Source organism: Silurus aristotelis (assembly GCF_946808225.1).
Source record: "Silurus aristotelis genome assembly, chromosome: 18".
Classification (NCBI taxonomy): Eukaryota; Metazoa; Chordata; class Actinopteri; order Siluriformes; family Siluridae; genus Silurus; species Silurus aristotelis.
The window spans coordinates 12319876-12343313 of NC_139591.1; the positions used below are offsets into that span (position 1 = coordinate 12319876).

The 23438-nt window shown below is 38.6% G+C and overlaps 1 protein-coding gene across 2 annotated transcripts; it reads left to right on the forward strand.

Moving 5' to 3' along the window:
* The first annotated feature begins 921 nt into the window (after window positions 1-921).
* On the forward strand, window positions 922-21488 carry zfyve16 (zinc finger, FYVE domain containing 16). Of its 2 annotated transcripts, none has more exons than XM_083569029.1 (18): window positions 922-1090; window positions 1641-1739; window positions 2365-4397; window positions 5622-5718; window positions 9602-9778; window positions 9971-10116; window positions 10394-10604; window positions 12865-12987; window positions 13099-13254; window positions 13369-13593; window positions 14129-14211; window positions 17401-17505; window positions 17586-17736; window positions 17822-17902; window positions 18102-18267; window positions 19023-19128; window positions 19221-19397; window positions 19521-21488. In XM_083569029.1, the coding sequence occupies exons 2-18, from the start codon at window positions 1670-1672 to the stop codon at window positions 19677-19679; spliced, it is 4266 nt and encodes a 1421-aa protein (XP_083425155.1). In that variant the 5' UTR covers window positions 922-1090; window positions 1641-1669; the 3' UTR covers window positions 19680-21488. The 2 variants fall into 2 exon arrangements, with proteins under 2 accessions (XP_083425155.1, XP_083425156.1); XM_083569030.1 differs by having other exon boundaries at window positions 930-1090; window positions 9602-9769.
* Window positions 21489-23438: the final 1950 nt, after the last annotated feature.

The following is a 23438-nucleotide window of genomic DNA, read 5'->3' on the forward strand; positions in this document are numbered from 1 at the left end:
TTCCTCAGTTAGAGCATTAAAGATGGGTTGAGACTGGGTCTTCCAACATGACAATGACCCGAAGCACACAGCCAGGATAACCAAGGAGTGGCTCTGTAAGAAGCATATCAAGGTTCTGGCATGGCCTAGCCAGTCTCCAGACCTAAACACAATAGAGAATCTTTGGAGGGAGCTCAAACTCTGTGTTTCTCAGCGACAGGCCAGAAACCTGACTGATCTAGAGAAGATCTGTGTGGAGGAGTGGGCCAAAATCCCTCCTGCAGTGTGTGCAAACCTGGTGAAAAACTACAGGAAATGTTTGACCTCTGTAATTGCAAACAAAGGCTACTGTACCAAATATTAACATTGACTTTCTCAGGTGTTCAAATACTTATTTGCAGCTGTATCATACAAATAAATAGTTAAAAAAAAATCATATATTGTGATTTCTGGATTTTTTTTTTAGATTATGTCTCTCACAGTGGACATGCACCTACGATGACAATTTCAGACCCCTCCATGATTTCTAAGTGGGAGAACTTGCAAAATAGCAGGGTGTTCAAATACTTATTTTCCTCACTGTAGATAGATAGATAGATAGATAGATAGATAGATAGATAGATAGATAGATAGATAGATAGATAGATAGATAGATAGATAGATAGATAGACAGACAGACAGACAGACAGACAGACAGACAGACAGACACACACAGACACACACACACACACACACACACACACACACACACACAAATGATAACACGTGTATGACTGGAGGTACAGTATTAAACTCTGTCAAAACAAAACAGAAAGCCAGAAAGCAACAAAATATTGAAAAAATAAGTTTTTAGTCATTTAGGAATTTGACTCAAAAGTCGAGTTAAGTTGTTAATACATTGAAAAGGACTCTGCTGTATCTCGGTGGAAAAAGGAGCTCTGCGCCTTTAAGAGAGTTTTTCCTGCTCTACACACCGGCGCTGGAAATGGTCGCACTGTGGAATTTATGTGGAATTAATAATAGGTTGCTGGATCTCAGTAGCGATTACTCTGTACAACTAAACCGAGGAAGTGACCGACAAACGACGAGTAGGACGATGAAGCATTTCACGGTAAATAAGTCGCCAAACCGGAGACGTGACTAGTCGTAATTTTGGGATTTATGGCAGGAAATGTTTAGCTAGCCAGCTAGCGCGTAAACAGGCTGAGGAGCTAGCGAGCTTTCAACACCCGGATCTGGTTAGCTGACGTTATATATGTATATCAAATAGCAACAAAATAGTTATAGTACATGTTATTAAAGGTGACACGGTAGTTATCTTATTCACTGTGGTTCGTTTTATTGCACAGGTAGTCGCAAATCAACGAACTCGCTAGTTTAATGGGTTTTGTTATGCGGTTGTACAGTAACGTTCATATTTCTAACACTTTTCTACCCTGTATGTTACTGTGTAACTTTTGTTATTAAGGAAAATAATCCGTTTTATTTATATGGAGGTCGATTTATAGTAAAACTATTCTTAATGACACATTAACAGTTTGTGTATACAGTGTGTAGTTAAATGGTAAATAAATAAATATGTGCATTAGCCAATGTTCCAATGTACAGTGACTTTTAAAAAGGATCAAAAACCCAAATTAACTGTGGATTGTTTTTCACAGGGTTAAACAAATCATAATCCTTCCCTAGGATGGACAATTACTTCAAAGCTGCTGTATGTGACTTGGACAAACTCCTGGATGACTTTGAATTAAACCCAGGTTAGAGGATTATGCCTTACAGCTGATAATGTCACTTAAAAAAATTGGATAAGTTTGTGATTCCTTGTTTTGTATTCATTTCCCTTCAAGACAGAGTTGCATACACTGTAATGAAACAAAATTTGTTTTTCTAAATTAAAAGAAAACTTCCTTAACACAGATAATATTTAAAAGAAAATATCTCTGATGATAAACTTGTTTGTGCTTGTGCTTTATTCTTTGTTATTCCTGTGGAAATATGATGACAGTATTAAAAAGACAGTTTAATGTCAATTCAAATCAAATTTTATTTGTCACATACACACAGGGTACAACATGCAGTGAAATGCTTTAAATGTTTGGAGTTCAGTTTGAGTAAATAATCAAGTATTAAACTAGGCTCACCTATACTGAGTATACTGACTGCAGAATGAATACATTATTCTGATCTTGATGGAGAGTGCAGCTGTAGCTGGGCATCCCTAGTTACATAGTTAGTTTCCTGTTTTGTTTCTGCTCAGTTTAGATGCTAGATGGTGGTAAACCATTTTTAAAGAATTTGAGTATTTTAATTTCTGTACTGCTATAATTATGTCATGATTCCACAGCAGTTCATATCATAAATAGCGTTTTTTTCTTTTTCCAGAGGAGGCTGAGAACACTACAGCGTTCACAAATTCTGCATCCCAGGACCCAACTCTTTACTCGCAATACTTTATACCTGAGCCAACCACGGTTTCACAAACTCACCCTGATGTAAATTCCCTGAATTATGGTCTAACTGCACCTATTAGTGCTCCTACACAAAGAGATCAAGATGCAAAAGGGAGGGTCTTGACAGGTGTTGACCTCCTATCCTCTGTTGACAGCAGAGCTTCCAAAAGCTTGACTCCTCCTTGTCCAGATAGATCCTTGAAACCCATTTGTGATCTTGTTAATGATACAGGATCAGCTAGTCTCCCATGCACAAATAGTCACGATGCCTTCAAAGAGCCAGATGTTGCTGAGAAACAGGTTGAGGAGGAGCTACTGGTAGATTTTGATAGTCCAGCTGTTATATATCCAGAGAACTTGAAGCCTGGGCATGATGACTTACAGGGACTGCCAGCTGGCAGACATTTTGATGGTCCCTCAAACTGTTTTAGTTTGTTGGACGTTATATTGCCTGCAGCTGTGGAGAGGACTGCTGAACCTCAAATTATTTCAAATGACCTAGACCCTTTAGATAATGATGATCAGGTTGAGCAGCCTCAAAGTAGCTGTCCAGTGCTGTCTAATTCATCTGAACTCCAAAGCAACTCCAAGTGCATTTTAGAACCTGAAATAAATCCTAATAGCCTGATCTGTTCACATGTAACACACGAGGACACTGCAGCTATTGCTGATGCCAGTACAAGTCTGCCAAATGTACCAGACGAGGAACATTCAGTGGAGAGCAGAAACGTGGACCACAAACTTACCCCTGCAATTGCAACAAGTGAAAGAGAATCTTCTCTATCCTGCCTTCCCATTAATGTATCCATGTGTGGATCTCTTGTGGCCTCTTTAGATCAGGAGGAGATGGAGGCTGATACCAAAGACAGCACAGAAATATCTATTGCTGAATCTAAAGAGACCCTGGTCATTGAAGAGACTGAGAATTTAATTGCTCCATCTGCAGAAGTTGTGGCATCCCAATGTCTTAGGCAGCCAGATTCTTCTCCTGAGGATGAGCCTGAACTGGTAAAAATAATGTCAAACCAAGCAATGTCAACATCTCTTACAACTTCTCTCTGTAACAGAACTTTTGAATGCAGCTTATCTCATTCAGAAAATCTCATATCCAGAGATTTACCAGAGAGTAGCCAAGCTTCCAGCAAAGTGCAGAGCCCTGATTACCAAATAGAGTTTGATTTTACCAGTGATTACCTCACTGAAAGTGAGCAGAATAGGATGCTGGTCACTGATGAAGAGCTAGATGCTTATCTTATGGGTGAGGCACAGAGAAACAGTTCTGAGGTATCAGCTGAGAAATATGTGGATGAAGGCTTTTCAGAATTTAATGGAGATTTAGAGGGAGAGTTGCGCAGCTGCCCAGTTGATTCATTTGCCTCACCTGAAAGTGACCAATCTCTTCGGTTTTTAGATGAGAGTGAAGATTCCAATGTTTCCTCCTCATCTCAAGAGAGTATTTCCTTCAAACCAGACCTCACACAAACGGATAATATGGAAGACATGCCGTGTTCGACTGAGAATTATTTAGTCTGCAACCCAAACCAGTCACCTTGTTATGGTGGAGCCCGACCAAAGCAGCTATCCAGCCAAAATATACGACCATTTCTTCCACAAGAGGGACAGAATAGCCAGTCTGAGGAGAATGTATTGATTTCTGACGAAGAGAACATCTCTCCTGTAACTCCTATGCTGAGACAGATTTCCAACCACAGTGCCAGTAACTTTAAAACTACCAGTCATGGTGACAGCTGTGATCATATGTATGGCCATGAAGAGCTTTCAGAGCCACCTCCCTACCCAGGAGAGATTCCTGGAGAAGCAGTCGATCAGTCAGGAACAGAGGATAGAGGTCTTGGATGGAGGCAGCCACCCTGGGTTCCAGATTCTGAGGCACCTAACTGCATGAAATGTGGACAGAAGTTCACTTTTACCAAGAGGAGACATCACTGCAGAGCATGTGGCAAAGTAAGTCACGTTCCTGGCTTCATTACTAAATGAATCATTTAAACATGTAATGGTTAGGTATATAGTGAAATCCTTCTTCTAGGAATTCTCCTGAAGCTCTAGCTTTCTTTGATAAGTAAGGGGTGTCAAATAGAATAATGGATCACTTGATTTATCTCAGAGGGAAATGAATTATCACAGAAATATGGTCCAAATTTGACCTGTGAAGGCTCCAATCTAACCCACGAAATGAATTCTATGTGATTGTTAGTAATGCAACTTAAAGACAGCTGTTCTTCTATTTAATTCATTTACAATGTGCTGGAGGCTCTTGAGCTGGTCGTGGGCTGGAGATGGAGCTAGTCTATCTTATTCCACCAGGGGGTAAAATAGAGCAATAAACTCATTGCTGCCCACTGATATATGAAAAGAGTCTCATTTCATATAAAATACCATGCAAGTTCATTTTAGTGACAGATACAGTGACAGTGTATTTTGAATTTGAATTCATGTTAAATAAATAAGCATATAGAAATCTTATGTTATCTCATGCCTGTGAAATTGTTTATTGCTGTTGCCACGTTATCATTGTTCATGTTATTGTTCACATTCTGTGCTTTATTTTGCCAATGATAAATGTACACTGGTGATGAGTTAAAGGAAATACCTCAGTGGTGAAACATAATAAGGGCAACTTCCAGAGAAGTACTGAATGATTAATTTATTAAGTAATTAAGCATTTATTGCCTCCCTTGTGCTGTGGCCTGTGTAAATCGTAAGCAGGCCAGGTTGACCTAAATTTTTAGATGGCAAGAGTGACTAAACGATTTTCTCCATTTGGACACAGTTGATAGCTCATCAGATTATGTTTTAATGGGAACAGTAGCTAAAGTTGTAGAAATTATTAGCAAAAGTTATAGTGGTGGCTTATTAATTAGTGTAGTTATGTATGTACAGAAAGACACATGTGACTGATCATTTGATACTGATAACATCTTCCACTCACACTTCTAAAATGATATATACTGTTACAAGAACTAAAGTACGCCTTGCTATAGTTTGCATGATGAGGCTGTTTTATTGGCTTGTGACTTTATGCTGTTTTCCCTTCATTATTATAGTAGATGAGTCAGTGGGTATTATTTATGCCCATTTTTAGAGCTTCTGAGACTGTCTCAATGTAAAGTTCAGAATATCTGAAATCTAATTCCAATGTTCCAAGCTGACTGATCATTGTGGTTGTAGGTATATTGTGCCATTTGCTGCAACCGTAAATGCAAACTAAAGTACATGGAGAAAGAGGCCAGAGTTTGTGTGGTCTGCTATGAAACTATACAAAGAGGTAAGTTTTTTTTTTCCGTTGTTTCCATTAGCATTGAATGCTGTAAGCGTTTGCCACAAAGGTGCAAAACCTTGGCAACTTTGTTTTCCGATTTCTGAAAGCACTTTTTTAAGGAAAATGACCGTCTGCCTCAGGGATACGGGAAAATCGGGTTATACTGTATCAAAAAAGATCCGACTCTGTTTGCTGGCAAGTGGGACATAAAACAGCTAAATGGATTCTCTCTAATTTGTCTGATTCGGTCGCTTAAAGCTGCATATACTACATGTGAGAATTTGTTCAGTAATAAAGAATTGTTTGATAGTGATTGATCAGCACTACATGATTGGCGTCGGTTGTAAATAATTGTTGTGAGTCTCTGCGTTAATATTTATTAGACAAAAGAATGATAGTAAGAGGTCTGTAGTCAGGGTCATTGTGCAGCAGTGCTAATATTGAAGTTGCCTTGAAGAGTAATAAAGAGCCTCCCCTTAGGGGCCAGTTTTAGAGAGGCTGTCCACTAATCAGTAGTATTCTTAAATAGTCCTCCAGTGAGCTCGTATGTGGTTAATTGGCCCACCATTGTGCCACTGCACCCCCCAACTCTAAAAGATGAAGAAGTGTACAGAAGTACAAAAAAAAAAAAAAAAAAAAGCAAATGCTTAGCTAATATACACAATAAATGTGGTGATTACCATTTCTGTCATTAAAATTGTTTACACCTCTTGTCATGTTTTGGCAAAAATTCATGTATAATAATGTAGGCTGGGCACTGAGTATTTTTCCATTAGTTTTCCTGTTAATAGATGGGACAGCACGTGATACGGAAGAATCTGTAAGGACTGATTACTAGCCAGTAATATGTAAAGAATGTTGGTTAGGATTTCTCACTAAGCAAATTGATTTTCTGTAGAAAAAGGCACAAATGTAAGCCACAGAATTAATTTCATGCAACTATGTGAGCGAGGAAATTGTTGTACGGCAGCAAAACAAGCAGTGATTGTTCTGCCCAGGGAAATTAGTTCATTTGCAGCTATGTAACTGTGCTAAATCCCAAATTGCATACTACTACTGTAATATTATTTACTGCTAGTGATTTGTTTGGTTCATTGACCAATGCTCAAATTACTGTGTAGATCCATGTTTTCATTAACAGACTTCTGAAATTGAAATACAGTATATCAATAGTCCGAAACATAAACAAGTCTTTATTTTCCCCGAAGAATAAGAGAGCTGCATTTTGGGGTTTTATTTATTTTAAATTTTGTTTTGCACTTGCACCATCTTCATTTTTGATACGTGAATTTACTGAAATTTAATTTACTGATCTTATAAACACAAAACCTAAATATGTACCTAAAATCCAGAGAAAGAAAAGGTAAGATACAGTAGGAGAGCTGTAAAATCTATAAACTAAATACAAATATATTGTGCCTGATGGAATTTGCACCAGTAGTTTTATAGAAAATGAAAATAAATCCCCCTTTTATGCATGACTGAGACATAGCTCATTGAACTGTAATGTAGCAATTTGTTTGTTTCTATCTTAAATAAAAAAATCTTTGTTTGAAGTTCTGAGAAAATTAAAATAGTTTGCTTAATTGGCCAAGCCAAAACATTTCCCCTGCCTGATATCTCTAATGCTTATGCTACAAGGGTTTTGTTACTATCTAGTGAGATTTTCAAGTTAATGTCAATTTGTAGTCTTATAAACTGTAAATATAATGCATTACCTGTCAAGTGGACTCAGTATTTTATTGTTATTAGCAGGAACATTCTTTATTGACAGAATTCTTTACTGTTGTCTTACTTTTAGTTTGAGCGAATGTGTTTTGGATTCTTATAGGTCCTGCGGATCGTAATTGATTCTGTACGTGGACTTAAAAAGTTGCATAAAAGAATAGGCACCTAAGTTACACAAAATAAACTAATAGGATATCGCATATCCAGATCATTGCTCTTGGGAGTTCTCATAGATCCATACCGTCAATCAGGTGTCTTCCAAAAGCATCTGTGTTTGTGTGCGTGTGTGCGTGTGTGTGTGTGTGTGTGTGTGTGTGTGTGTGTGTTTACATGTATTTAAAGAAAGAACTTACAGAAATAGTAGTATAATCCTATAATGCAGCACATGATGTTGATTCACACGCCCTATTCAGAAGATCTTAGTTGATGCTAGAATGAGTCATTAATTTCCATGTAATAGCATTAGACAGGCCATTGACGGCCTTAGTAAGACATGTGCTGTCGTAGCCTGTGCTAATTTGCTAATTGATGCACTTAATAGATTATGGTAAATACAACTGCTTTGTTTGTTCACATTCTTTTGTGTAGAGGAAAGATGTAATAGTAAATAAAATGTGTTTGTGTTGATGAGTCTTTAAAAAAAAACAGGTTTCTGTCAGTGCAGGTATATTTGCACATTAAAAATAAGATTAATGACCCATGTCAGTGCATGAGGGAGCACAAGACAGAGAAGCAGAGAGACTTATTTGCTGGGCACTAGTTGTCCTTGACTGTGTGTGGCATAGATCCACCTGGGATGCACAGTTCTCTTAGATTCTCTGCTTCAGCTTTGGGCAGAGAGTCAGACACACACGCAGCCATTTGCACACTCTCGCACACACACAAAAACACACACACACACAGACACACACTCTCTCTCTCTCTCTCTCTCTCTCTCTCTCTCTCTCTCTCTCTCTCTCTCTCTCACCCTCCTCTTCAGCATCAGGACAGGAAAGCATACGTCACCTCCCTCTGTTTCTTTCGGCCGTTTCTCAGTCTAGGACAGCCATTTAATACAGACTCGTCCATCTTAGCAAGCATCTGATGGCGTGAGGAAGGTGAAACTGTGTTGTTATGGAGGTTAGACCCAACAGGAGCATGGCATGATTGCTTGAAAGTGGGCCGCTTACCATCTAAAAAGACACCCTGAGAGGAAAGAATGCCTGCCCGCTCTGTCGCTCTTTCTCTCATTCACAACACGTGCGATGTTCAGGCTGAAACGCTTTAGAGAGATTGGACTGAACAAATGACTACGATGAAACAGGAATTCAGGTTCATAGTTAAGGTAAGGTAAATTGCTAATCCTAGCAGCTTAATAAATACTGTGTGGGCTTTGTAATACAAGTTCCTTGAAGTCTCCTTGGCTTTTGTAAAGTGTCTTCCTCATTTGCTTGTGCTCAGGACAGTAAGATTTATACTATGGTTGAAGGACATGGGTTGACATCATAAGTCATTTAAGTGTGTCTGTGTGTTGTTTTCTGTTTATACTGCTGGTTTACGTGTTCACTCTCATCAGAACTGGTGCCAATGTAATTCAGTCTATGAGGTTCTATGATGCTTAATCAATATACCGCAAGGCGAGGCTTACTCAGCACTTTGGTTGGAGTCAGCAGCTATGAATGCCACATCTGGCACGAGATCCCAAAAGCAACTTTTATTTAGCCTAATGCACAGTCTCTGAGGTCCACTGTGGCTATCCAGTTTAATGTACTGTCTGTAACTGTATGCATATTTAGCTAATTGTGTTGTTTAGTTTTTTTGTCAGTGTAAACTATCTATATTAAACCAGATTTACAGACCTGTTAGCTCTGCTTTGTCTAACCAGAATAATGAAACTAACATTATGTTGGTCTTCTGTTGCAATATTATTTTAGATACTGAACTAACTATAAAAACATTAATAGATCAGATTTGACATAAGTTCTGATATAGTTCAGTGTATATATATATATACTGATATAACACAAGTAGCACACATTTAAAGACATGAAAATTCCTACAATCATGTAATTTGTATTTATTTAAAACATCCTTCTGTTACAGCATAAGCACTGTTAGAGTGCAAAAAGGGTTAGAGTGTGTTTTTGACTTGATGGACTTTTTTTTTTTTTTTTTTTCCCAGCTCAGGCCATTGAGAGAATGATGAGCCCTACCGGGCCTAGTCCAAATCCTAACATCCCATCCGAGTACTGCTCCACAATTCCTCCCATGCAGCAGGCTCAAGCAGCAGGAACCCTCAACTCCCCACCCCCTACCGTCATGGTGCCGGTGTCCGTTCTTAAGCATCCTGGTAATGATGGTATGCACACACTTCTGCCTTGTTTCAATACGTTTTAAGTGTGTTCAAGGCAAATGTTGCTTTAAAACTCACCAGCTCAATATGTGGGAAAATATCATTTAGTTATAAATGTGGCTAAGATACGGTTTATGAGTTCAGTTTTGGCAAATTCATGGTTCTAAATCTCTATGTACATTGTTATTTATTTTCTAGGATTCCCGAGGGAACAGAAGCATGTCTGGTTTGCTGATGGAATACTGCCTAATGGCGAGGTGGCAGATACGGCTAGGCTTTCTGTAAGACCACGGAGGTCCTCTCAGGAGTCCAGCCCTGTTACGCCAGACCCTCCAACTATATGGGTAAAATTAGCTATGCAATAATACCTTTGTCCAAGTTAAGGTTACTTTTATTGAAAAATGTTATCATCGTTTTTAATATCATTGAGTTCCAGTATGAATATTAGACTGTAGTTTTTTCTTTATGGTGCAGTTTTTTAGGCACAGAGTAACCTTGGTGTCTACATAAGCGACATAGATACAGACTATGTTTTACTTTCGAGGTCGCCAAGGCAGCAAAATGGGAATACTTTTCAACTGTGTGTTGATCTGTCTGAGCTGCTTGTGTCATCTTCCTCAGTCTACTAGCAAATTCCCTGAAGGAAGTGAGGGTACAGCACACAGCTCAGAGTCCAGTTCCGAGACACCAAGGAAGGCAGTCAACGGGCCCTGGGACTATGCGTTACTCTGTGGCCTGGGCAGCTGTGTGCAGTGTGCTTCAAGTCTCCTGCCTGATGATGATGATGGGCTCCCACCTCTGCTCATCACCACAGGGGAGGAGGATGAAGGGGGTGAGCTACATTTGAATTTTTTTGTGTATGTTATAAACTGGAATTAAAGGATCACCTAAGAACAAGTTAAAGCACCCTTAGACATTTCATTAGTTTATGAATAGGGAAGAACACCGAACTGTTTTGTTAAAACAACACTAACCATATTGTACACATCAGTTGTTTAAACAGAATTGTTACAGCTTGTTTATGTAACTTGTGCCAGAAATGTTTATGTGGAATACACCAGGTCCAAGTCCAATTATATACAGTGAGGAAAATAAGTATTTGAACACCCTGCTATTTTGCAAGTTCTCCCACTTAGAAATCATGGAGAGGTCTGAAATTGTCATCGTAGGTGCATGTCCACTGTGAGAGACATAATCTAAAAAAAAAAAATCCAGAAATCACAATATATGATTTTTAAACTATTTATTTGTATGATACAGCTGCAAATAAGTATTTGAACACCTGTCTATCAGCTAGAATTCTGACCCTCAAAGACCTTTTAGTCTGCCTTTAAAATGTCCAACTCTACTCTCTAATTTATTATCCTAAATTAGATGCACCTGTTTGAGATCGTTAGCTGCATAAAGACACCTGTCCACCCCATACAATCAGTAAGAATCCAACTACTAACATGGCCAAGACCAAAGAGCTGTCCAAAGACACTAGAGACAAAATTGTACACCTCCACAAGACTGGAAAGGGCTACGGGGAAATTGCCAAGCAGCTTGGTGAAAAAAGGTCCACTGTTGGAACAATCATTAGAAAATGGAAAAAGCTAAACATGACTGTCAATCTCCCTCGGACTGGGGCACCATGCAAGATCTCACCTCGTGGGGTCTCAATGATCCTAAGGAAGGTGAGAAATCAGCCCAGAACTACACGGGAGGAGCTGGTCAATGACCTGAAAAGAGCTGGGACCACCGTTTCCAAGGTTACTGTTGGTAATACACTAAGACGTCATGGTTTGAAATCATGCATGGCACGGAAGGTTCCCCTGCTTAAACCAGCACATGTCAAGGCACGTCTTAAGTTTGCCAATGACCATTTGGATGATCCAGAGGAGTCATGGGAGAAAGTCATGTGGTCAGATGAGACCAAAATAGAACTTTTGGGTCATAATTCCACTAAACGTGTTTGGAGGAGGGAGAATGATGAGTACCATCCCAAGAACACCATCCCTACTGTGAAGCATGGGGGTGGTGGCATCATGCTTTGGGGGTGTTTTTCTGCACATGGGACAGGGCAACTGCACTGTATTAAGGAGGGGATGACCGGGGCCATGTATTGCCAGATTTTGGAGAACAACCTCCTTCCCTCAGTTAGAGCATTGAAGATCGGTCGAGGCTGGGTCTTCCAACATGACAATGACCCGAAGCACACAGCCAGGATAACCAAGGAGTGGCTCTGTAAGAAGCATATCAAGGTTCTGGCATGGCCTAGCCAGTCTTCAGACCTAAGCCCAATAGAGAATCTTTGAAGGGAGCTCAAACTCTGTGTTTCTCAGCGACAGGCCAGAAACCTGACTGATCTAGAGAAGATCTGTGTGGAGGAGTGGGCCAAAATCCCTCCTGCAGTGTGTGCAAACCTGGTGAAAAACTACAGGAAACATTTGACCTCTGTAATTGCAAACAAAGGCTACTGTACCAAATATTAACATTGACTTTCCCAGGTGTTCAAATACTTATTTGCAGCTGTATCATACAAATAAATAGTTAAAAAATCATACATTGTGATTTCTGGATTCTCTTTTTTTTAGATGATGTCTCTCACAGTGGACATGCACCTACGATGACAATTTCAGACCCCTCCATGATTTCTTAATGGGAGAACTTGCAAAATAGCAGGGTGTTCAAATACTTATTTTCCTCACTGTATGTACATACAAGGATATTTTTTTATTCAGGAAAAAAAGATATAGCTTGGGTTTCCCCAATCAAGCATGTAGGATTCTCTACTAGTTCTATAAACATTTTTCTTGCCTAACAACAAGTTGCTGCAGTGTATTGGTTTGTTGTTGGTAATGAACACCTCATATTGAGTTGTATAGTATATTGTGGTGTTGACATGAATTACGCCTCGAGTGAGCAATTTGTAGAATCTTGCATGCCATGTGTCTCAGTACACGTACACCAAAATGATTCTGTTTATTGATGTTTTGTCAGTTTTTTTGCATCAATGTTCTGTAGTAGCTCCTCTTTAGTTAGAAAAAAAATTCAGCTTCTATAAATAATTTGTACATTTCATGGTAATGTGTGTTAACTCCCTGTTGCAGATTTGTTAGTGGAGGAGCGTCCAGCTGCCTGTCAGATTATGCTGCTGCTAGAGGAAGGAGGTCCGAGACCCTTGACCTTTGTGCTCAATGCCAACCTCGTGGTCAATGTGAAGCTGACTGCATGTATGTATTTTAATAGGTTAATATATGAAACATAGTTTCATAGACACCATTGCTTAATTTATTTTGTAATTTTTGTTATTTACATATTGTGAAACTGAATCAATGTTCTAGATTGTGAGCGGAAGTGCTGGTGTTTAAGCTCTAACGGTCTTCAGGGAGTCGGTCAGAGAGAACTGGCGTTCATTATTGAACGTTTCCCTGAGGAGAACAGTCTGCCTAGAGACGTCTTCAGTCTTTACATCAACATATACCAAGATGCACAGAAGGGTATATTATTAGCAGTTACCACAAGGAATATATAAAGGTCATGTTTCTACAGCCTCTGTGCTTCATTTGAGTCTCTGATAGCCTTTTTTTTTTTTTTTTTTTTTTTGACTACAGGGAAATATATTGAGGAACTTGGCAATGTGACATTTGCAGACAGTTTTCTGGGCAGTAAGGAACATGGTGGGTTCCTTTTTCTCTCTTCGAGCTTTCAACCTCTGGAAGGCCTTGGCCTGCCTCACACCTCCTTCCTATTTGGGGTCCTCATTCATAAATTGGAGGTACCCTGGGCAAAAGTGTTCCCTCTTCGCTTAGTACTCAGCATGGGAGCAGAAAATAATGGTAAGTCACATATTCCCTTTTGACATTAGTGCATATTATGGATAATTTCTTCAAAGTTCTCAACGCATAAGGGGAACGGTCACATTGTTATAAAGAGGAGGCTGTATTGTATATAAGACTATATAGAGGAATAGTCAATCTTATGAACAATACAGAATTTAAAGCCACACTAATTTTCCAGCACATTGCTATATATTTTCACTCTGCTCATACTAAACATTTGAAATTTTAGCTGGGCCACTTTGCATTAATTCAGAAAATTATGGAATGCTTGTTGTTGGTGGCAAGAAACACAATTGCTTCAAAAAAAATATATTTTTGTAAGTATCGACTGACAGAGGCTTTTTACACAGGCGGTTTGATTTCAAGCAAACCAAAAAGAGTTTGGTTGATATACATGAATTCCACTCTATACTCATATATTAATTTCTGTATTCAGGTAAAATGTACACACTTGGGCAGGTTTTTCTTTTTCTTCCTCATCCTTCTTTAACCCATGTTGCTTGGTTTTGTTTTTTTGTTTTTTCCCCCCCAGTGTATCCCTGTCCTTTGGTTAGTGTCCGGTTTCGTGAGTCTATCTTTAAAGAGACTGGACATACCATCATGAACCTGCTTGCAGTAAGTGCCATCGTTCTACCTTACATTAGGTTAATCCTCCTTTGCTAAGACACAACCCAGATAGTCTTTTGCTGAATTATGGGGGGAAAAAGTTAAAATACAGAATGTGTTGTTTATCTCTGTATTGTCATAGCATGCATACAACATTATGATTGGAGTGTAAGTAGTAGAAAGAAGCTGCTATGACCGCTTTTGTAAATTTGTGACTGGACAGTCTTGCATTCAGCCCAGAGCAGTTCATCTCTGAGCTAAGATTCTGATTAGTCCTGATATATACAGTACAGACCAAAGGTTTGGACACACCTTCTCATTCAAAGAGTTTTCTTTATTTTCATGACTATGAAAATTGTAGAGTCACACTGAAGGCATCAAAACTATGAATTAACACGTGGAATTATATACATAACAAAAAATTGCGAAACAACTGAAAAATGTCATATTTTAGGTTCTTCAAAGTAGCCACCTTTTGCTTTGATTACTGCTTTGCAAACTCTTGGCATTCTCTTGATGAGCTTCAAGAGGTAGTCACCTGAAATGGTCTTCCAACAGTCTTGAAGGAGTTCCCAGGGATGCTTAGCACTTGTTGGCCCTTTTGCCTTCACTCTGCGGTCCAGCTCACCCCAAACCATCTCGATTGGGTTCAGGTCCGGTGACTGTGGAGGCCAGGTCATCTGGCGCAGCACCCCATCACTCTCCTTCTTGGTCATATAGCCCTTACACAGCCTGGAGGTGTGTTTGGGGTCATTGTCCTGTTGAAAAATAAATGATGGTCCAACTAAACGCAAACCGGATGGAATAGCATGCCGCTGCAAGATGCTGTGGTAGCCATTCTGGTTCAGTATGCCTTCAATTTTGAATAAATCCCCAACAGTGTCACCAGCAAAGCACCCCCCACACCATTACACCTCCTCCTCCATGCTTCACGGTGGGAACCAGGCATGTAGAGTCCATCCGTTCACCTTTTATGCGTTGCACAAAGACACGGTGGTTGGAACCAAAGATCTCAAATTCTAATGTCCATTCCTTGTGTTCTTTAGCCCAAACAAGTCTCTTCTGTTTGTTGCCTTTCTTTAGCAGTGGTTTCCTAGCAGATATTCTACCATGAAGGCCTGATTCATTAGTCTCCTCTTAACAGTTGTTGTAGAGATGTGTCTGCTGCTAGAACTCTGTGTGCCATTGACCTGGTCTCTAATATGAGCTGCTGTTAACCTGCGATTTCTGAGGCTGGTGACTCGGATGAACTTATCCTCCGCAGCAGAGGTGACTCTTGGTCTTCCTTTCCTGGGGCGGTCCGCATGTGAGCCAGTTTTTTCTGTAGCGCTTGATGGTTTTTGTGACTGCACTTGGGGACACTTTCAAAGTTTTACTAATTTTTCGGACTGACTGACCTTCATTTCTTAAAGTAATGATGGCCACTCGTTTTTCTGTACTTAGCTGCTTTTTTCTTGCCATAATACAAATTCTAACAGTCTATTCAGTAGGACTATCAGCTGTGTATCCACCTGACTTCTGCACAACACAACTGATGGTCCCAACCCCATTTATAAGGCAAGAAATCACACTTATTAAACCTGACAGTGCACACCTGTGAAGTGAAAACCATTTCAGGTGACTACCTCTTCAAGCTCATCAAGAGAATGCCAAGAGTGTGCAAAGCAGTAATCAAAGCAAAAGGTGGCTACTTTGAAGAACCTACAATATGACATATTTTCAGTTGTTTCACACTTTTTTGTTATGTATATAATTCCACATGTGTTAATTCATAGTTTTGATGCCTTCAGTGTGACTCTACAATTTTCATAGTCATGAAAATAAAGAAAACTCTCGGAATGAGAAGGTGTGTCCGAACTTTTGGTCTGTACTGTACGAGAATATTTGGTCCTCGATTGAGAAGAGCCTGGAGAGTTGGAGGTACATGCTGGAGAGAAGGGAAATGAAAGTCAGTAGGAGTAAGACAGAGTACATGTGTGTGAATATGAGGGAGAGCAGTGGAGTGGTGCAGTTGTAGGGAGAAGAGGTGGAGAAGGTGGAGGAATTCAGGTACCTGGGATCAACAGTGCAAAGTAATGGAGAGTGTGTTAGAGAAGTGAAGAAAAGAGTGCAGGCAGGGTGGAGTGGGTGGAGAAGAGTGTCAGGAGTGATTTGTGATTAAGGAGTGTCTGCAAGAGTGTTGAAAGGGAAAGTTTATAGGACTGTGGTGAGACCTGCAATGTTGTATGGTTTAGAGACAGTGGCATTGAGTAAAAGACAGGAGGTGGAGCTGGAGGTAGCAGAGCTAAAGATGTTGAGGTTTTCGTTGGTAGTGACGAGGATGGACAGGATTAGATGAGTTTATTAGAGGGACAGCGCATGTAGGACGTTTTGGAGACAAGGTAAGGGAGGTGAGATTGAGATGGTTTGGACAGATATGGGGCATGGGGTATATCGGTAGGAGAATGCTAAAGATGGAGCCGCCAGAAAGTAGGAAAAGAGGAAGGCCAAGGAGGTTTATGGATGTGGTGAGGGAAGACATGCTGGTAGTTGGGTTTAAAGAGGCAGATGTAGAGGACAGGGTGGGTATGAAGACGGATGATCCGCTGTGGTGACCCCTAATGGGAGAAGTCCAAAGAAGAAGAATTGCTTGTACTATCTGATAATTAAATGGCCTCTCAGTTGATTTCTGTCTGCCCTGTTTTTTTCTCCAGTCTTTATATTTCCCAGACATAATCCATCCTAATGGCTTACATATTCAGTCATGTGAAAATGAAAATACACTTAGGCATATTATAATAATTATTACTAATAGATTACTGCCTTCATAGTATTTAAGAGGCTAAATAGCAGCCAGGTGCTGTTAATTAAATGCCTTTCTTTAATTGATCATTAGCAAGTTTGACCACCGCTGTAAAAGCCAAGTTTCAGCAGTTTGCTGGTCTTGAGCATTCAGGTATGATTTAACACAAGAACGAAAGACATCAGCAATTGATTTTAGAGAAACGATTGTTGCTGCCCATTGCTCTTGTATCGGCTATAGGCCAAAGACACAAAAAAGTCGGCAGTATGGTTTGTTTTGAACAGTTGTCAGGAGAAAGCCTCTAATCTTTAAAAAGAACATGGCAGCACAACTTAGGTTTGCTAAGAAAACCTAATTAACTTAACGTATCTTGACTTGGCTAAAGTAGTAACAGTTATATATCAATTTAACCACAGGACCTGAGGAACTACCAGTACAGTGTGCCTGTAATCAACAGCCTGAGGATCCACATGGAAGTGGGGAACATCTATATTGACATACCCAAGTCCAAGTTTAATGAGGTATTACCCTAAATGTGTTTATGCTTTCACACCATTCCTTGGTTGTTGATTGTTAAGCTAAACAAGTTTGTCACTTGCAGATGCTGAAAGTGGTGAATTCTTCCAATGAGCATGTAATAAGTGTTGGGGCGTGCTTCAGTATTGATGCAGACTCGCACTTAATCTGTGTCCAGAATGAGGATGGAAGCTACCAAACACAAGCCAATAGCATTCAGGGAAAGACCAGAAGAGGTTAGATGGTTTTCCTATATGTAGGCTTGTCCTTTTCTAAAGTACCATTCTATACTTAACTTTTTAATTATTTTATATTTTTTAGTGACTGGAGCAAGCTTTGTTGTTTTTAATGGTGCTCTGAAGGCCTCTTCAGGATATATTGCCAAATCTAGTATTGTTGAAGGTACTGTGTCAATGACTGCTTAAGAAGCTAAGTTTCACAAGCTTTAAATAACACATGGCAAAGAATTAGGTAAATAAATCTAATGGCACGATTTGTGTTGTGTGACATTAGACGGCCCTGTTGCTTTTGGAATTTATATAAATGTCTCTAGCTATCAATATTTATTGAATAACTGTTTCTCTATCTGGGAATCCTTTAGATGGGTTAATGGTGCAAATCCCCCCAGAGACAATGGAGGCTCTGCGCCAGGCCCTACGTGATCAGACAGACTTTCAGATAACCTGTGGGAAAACTGAAACCGCGCCAGAGGACAGAGAAAACGTCAACATACGCTGGGTGGACTGGATGGCTCCCAGCAATACAGGGTAAAGCAAATGTTCTGCTAAATTTGAAGCAGATCAATACTAATTGAGAGCTTGTGGTAAATCCACTGCTTGTCTGATTTAATAGTTTGTCCAGTTCTACTAAGATGACTTTCATGAATGCTGAGTGCATTTAAAGGATGTACACAGGGTATAAAATTATTTAAAAGTCTAGTAGACTTCATTCAAGTTAAGACTTTTGAAGTTTTAATTTTGAGCTTAATTCACCGAAACATTTATAACCCAGCTTTTTTAAGAGTGGCATTCATTCTGGAGCAAAGAGTATGTACTCTTTGCTCCAGAATGATTGCCACTCTTAAAATACAGGTGGCAACTTAAAAGAAAAGCTTTGACCTGCCAAGAATTACCAAAACAGCTTTATTGCTCTTTGGTGTAGATTTAGAGAAACCTCTGAAACAGTACTACAGCGTCTAAAGAACTTTTTCTGCAGATATTCTTTACAGATAAACTTTGTTTAGCGTGTTTTTTGGTCTTATTTAACAAAGCTGTTTGCCACATGGCATTCATTATGTTGCAAACTAAAAAGGCATTAGCACAGGAGTTACACAATTTATATGCTTATCAAACCCTTCGGTGACTCCTGAATTCTTCCAACTTGTATAGAAATCACAGTATAGTTCATTTATGCAGGACAAGTGAAGCCAAAATATTCTAGAAAAGAAAAAAAAACAACATCCTCTCGAAATGCCATTGGGTTTCCCTTGTCTTTGTCAACTTCATGTGTGTTATATTTTCAGCCTCATCAGTCCCATAGACAGGAAGTCTCTAGAGGGTGTGACTAGTATCCATGTCCAGCAGGACTCCGCGTTTGAAATGGATGGGCGGGCTATCAAGTGTACTGAGGTGTGTCCCCATTAAATTTGATTCCTAATGAGGGGGAAAAAAGCCCAATGTGCTCTGCAGATTCTTTTACTTGGTCTTTTTCTCCACTTCAGGTTTTTTACCTCCCGAAGACCCCAGACTGCTCCTACTCTGCCATTCTTTCTTCCTGCTCTCAGTTCCAAAGGGAGATTTCCACTGCCGGCTGTGCAGCACTGTGTCCTCATCTTTCTGTCCTTATTGCAAATGGAATTAACCATCTTGCACTTCGAGTCTCTACTGACACTGACATGGTAACTGTTCAGTTAATAGACTGTAAAAATATGATTCATAACCTAAAGCAAGAAATTTGTACTATTGTAGTAGTGTGGCTTGCTCTGTCATTGCACTGCCTATTTTCGATTTTTTTCTTCTAGGTTGAATACCAAGCCGGTTCAGGTGGAAGCCTCCTGCCGCAGAAATACATGAATGAGTTGGATGGGGCTCTGATACCTGTTATTCATGGTGGAAGCTCCTGCGTCCCACATCAAGCCATGGACATGGAGTTGTTTTTTTATATCACGCAGACCCTTTGAGTTTGAGAGCAGCACCCTCTACTGACAGGAATATTGTCCTTTCTTTAAATTAATCACAAAGCTGGACAAACGCGGACAAATAACTGAGCAGACTTTTAACCCTAATGAGGTATGGGAATGAGTGAAACTTCTGTGAACTGGCTGTAATTGATATCCTGGCTCCTAAAAGTTCTTCAGAATGACATTGAAATTTGTCTATACGGGATGTATCTTGTTTTCTGGGTGCATAAATAGTATTTTCTATGAGATTAAAGAAAATGAGAGGCACTGCATTCTTTAATCAGAAGGATTTTCGAGACCGTAGCAGTATGATTTTCTTTTTATTTGATACATTCTTGGTGTTACTCTTAAAAGAAGTTTCATTTCATCTACTGTTCTGTTATGAAAAACCTTCATAATTTCTTTCAGTACAACATGTAGTTCTTTCTCATATTACACAGGGGTTATTGAGCTCTTACATTTTTTTCCAGAATTTGTACATGGATTCGTCTCTCATTTCTGTTGAACGTTTATTAAGCTTAAAGACTATTTTTGCAATAGTTAAACATGTAAAATAAAGACTATATTTTTGATAGGTCATTATGTTAGTTTTGCAGTCCCATTGCAAAAAGAGCAGATTTTGGACTTAAGTCCTACAAAGACTATTACTTTGTCATAATCATCTATTACACTTTGTTGAATAAAGCATTATCAATAATAATACAAATAATAATAAAATGCTGAAATGTAAAAATTGCATAATTTGCTTATTAGAAATTCTGATTAAAATGGAAAAAATTTTTCAGCATCAACTCCATATATGTACCTTAACACTACTAATCAATGTTTTAAATTAAATGTGCTATTATTTTTCAAAAAGGTTGTTTTACTACCAATTGTGTTTTAGTCAATATGTATTCGACTTGAGTCATATTAATTCAAGTGACAAAATTTATGTAGCCCTTACAGATCCTCTGGTCTGATCTTTTAAGACCTTGCTGACTTTGACACATTTATTTTATTTTATTTTATTTTTTTTGTCCTAGTGTCACAGTATTACAGTATATATTCCACTGTAAATAATTCCTTAAGCAAAAAGATTTTTGTTGTTACACCTTCTTGCCAGTAGATGAAGCAACTTGAAGTTGGCTCGTATGAACATTTTATATGAAAATTTTATTCTATAAGCAAATGTCCTGGTTGCACAGGAGACAAACTCTGACATGAAGTGAAATAATGCTGGACACTGCAGATTGATTTTGTTTGTGTGAGCAAACAGCAGTAAGCAGGCTGGGAAAAAGCTAATCATTCTGCTGACAAGCTGACCTTCACAGATAACAAGTATAAAAGGAGAACAAAACACTATAGTATATTTATAAACAAACCAATATTTTACACCTTAAAAGAAATTCACACTAGTGACAAGTGCCAATGTGTTTTTTATTTTCTGCCAATTTCTGTGGTGGCTTACAGTGAAAAGAGGATAATTTGCTTTTAAAGAATGCATCTGGCTAATTTATTAAGTAAAGAAACATGTTCTTAAAAACCAGCAAAAAATTGTCCATAAAAAATGTAATGCTAGCCATCAGCAGGTTCCAAAATACAGAATGTGCACTTTCATAGCATTAAAGAGCATATTCATTTCATAACCAAGAAGTGATTGAATGTTCTTATTAGATTCCAAGTAATGTGTATACTACAATTTCAGTTTGTGGTTTCTTTTGTGTTTGTTTGCTTTTGTTTTTGCCTGAAGATGATTGTGATTAGATGGTGTATAAATTCTACATAAAACCATATGAAACCATATAAAAAGCCTGCCAAATCAATGAATTCAATTGTGTGTATTTTATATATATATATATATATATATATATATATATATATATATATATATATATATATATATATATATATATATATTATAATAATAATATTTGTGTTTTGATTTTTGGTCGATTAATTGGGAAAGGTCTAGTTTTTTTCTATCGCCATGATATGGGTTTGTCAGCATCCAGCACACAATATACATGCAAGAATAATACTGTTTATGTGTAAATACAGATCAAGATGAAATGCGATGCATCTTATATAAAGTTCTGTTTATTTATAATCAGAGGTTAAGTCTGGGGTGGTTTAAATTATTTTCTCACCCTATATCATGTTTGTTGAATTGATAAATCAGAAATAAAGAGATTTATATTTTAGAAATTGGATTGGAAATTTAAAATGCTGTAAGTTTATCTGTTTGGTGATTTATCACATGTGCATGTATTTACATATTGTATATTATGTACTGGATACACAATATTGTAATATGTCCTAATTACTAAGTGCAGGTGTTTCAGACACACCCATTGCTAATAGGTTTATAAAATCAAACAAATCCACAGTAGCCATGCAAAGTCCAGGGACAAATACCCTAGAGAGAATGGTTTGGACTGAACGCTCTGTGACTTTTAATATGACACCTATATGGGATGCCATTTGTCCAGTTTTTGATATTTTTGCCCTGTTACACCTGCCCAGGACACATAAAATGTCTATTAAGCCTCAGGCACAAATCATTTAAACTTGTAGAGCAAGGGTTGCTAAATGCTGAATTTGGTAGCTTGTTAAAATACTTTGTCTGCTTAATTGGTCTCTTAAGTGATTTATCACATTTTACTATCTGGCAGTCTGATGGATGAATCTGGGTATTGTGATTCTACAAGAATGTTACCTACTAAAAAGTATGACTTGCTGGAGGAGGGATATTGGCCTAAAGCTGTTTTTTTTTTTTTTTTTCCCCCAGATTTGAGAACAGTGAAACATTTCCATCTGTTGAACATTCGGGCAGGGATGCAAGCTGTTTTCTGTTCTGGTTTCAATGCTCAATAGCTGAATTGTTTAGGACTGTTTAGCATTTAGATACAGGGCTTCGTCCAAATTGCAGCAGATCTTATTTTGTGCATTAAAGCACATTAAATTTGGTAGCTAATAATGGAACACGAGTACTAACCTCAATATAGAGGTCATCTCTGGGCTTTAATGAAAAAAAAAAAAAGACTTTTAATCTTGAAATTTCATGAAGGCTCGTCCTTTTCACATTTTGTTATATTGTCAAACATGAATAGAATCACCTTTTGGTATTGGTTAAAATATTCCACCTTTGCCAGTTTGGTAAATGGCAGCATACTGGGAATCCCCAGCTAAAACTTAGATTTAACTATTTCTGTTGCTGTTTCTACTGTGAATTGCAATGTATCACAATGACAGACTATGGAGTTGAACACTGGCAGAACAGACTATGATTGTCTGTTTTTAATGGTAGTATTAACTACATCTTGCTCACTATTTTTTTGCAGCAGATGGTAGAGTGGCTAAAATTGTCTTTTTCTTGGTCTACTTTAAGATGCACCTGGCAACATTTTCTTGTGGACAGATGGCCATTGGAAATGCATAAAACTGGTCAGAACGTTTCCAGGGGGTCCAAATGGTAAATGATGGTTCTACATGGAGATCAGGACATGCTAAGCAATTTATCTTTGTCAAACAACAAGCAGTATTTGCTTTGGGGACATGTGTTCATTTTTGCCAAAACATTTGGCAAGATAGCAAATGAATGACCCGTTAAGTTATCTACTTTTGCACTTGCCCAAGCCAGCCTGTGCACTTGAATCTAGGTCATGAGATTCTTAAACACTGGTTTGTGGTTTCAGGTCCCATGTTGGACACTGGAATGGGTTTGTGGTGGAGGTGTTTGGGGCAAAAAAGGCCTGCACATTTGTATTCTGACACAAA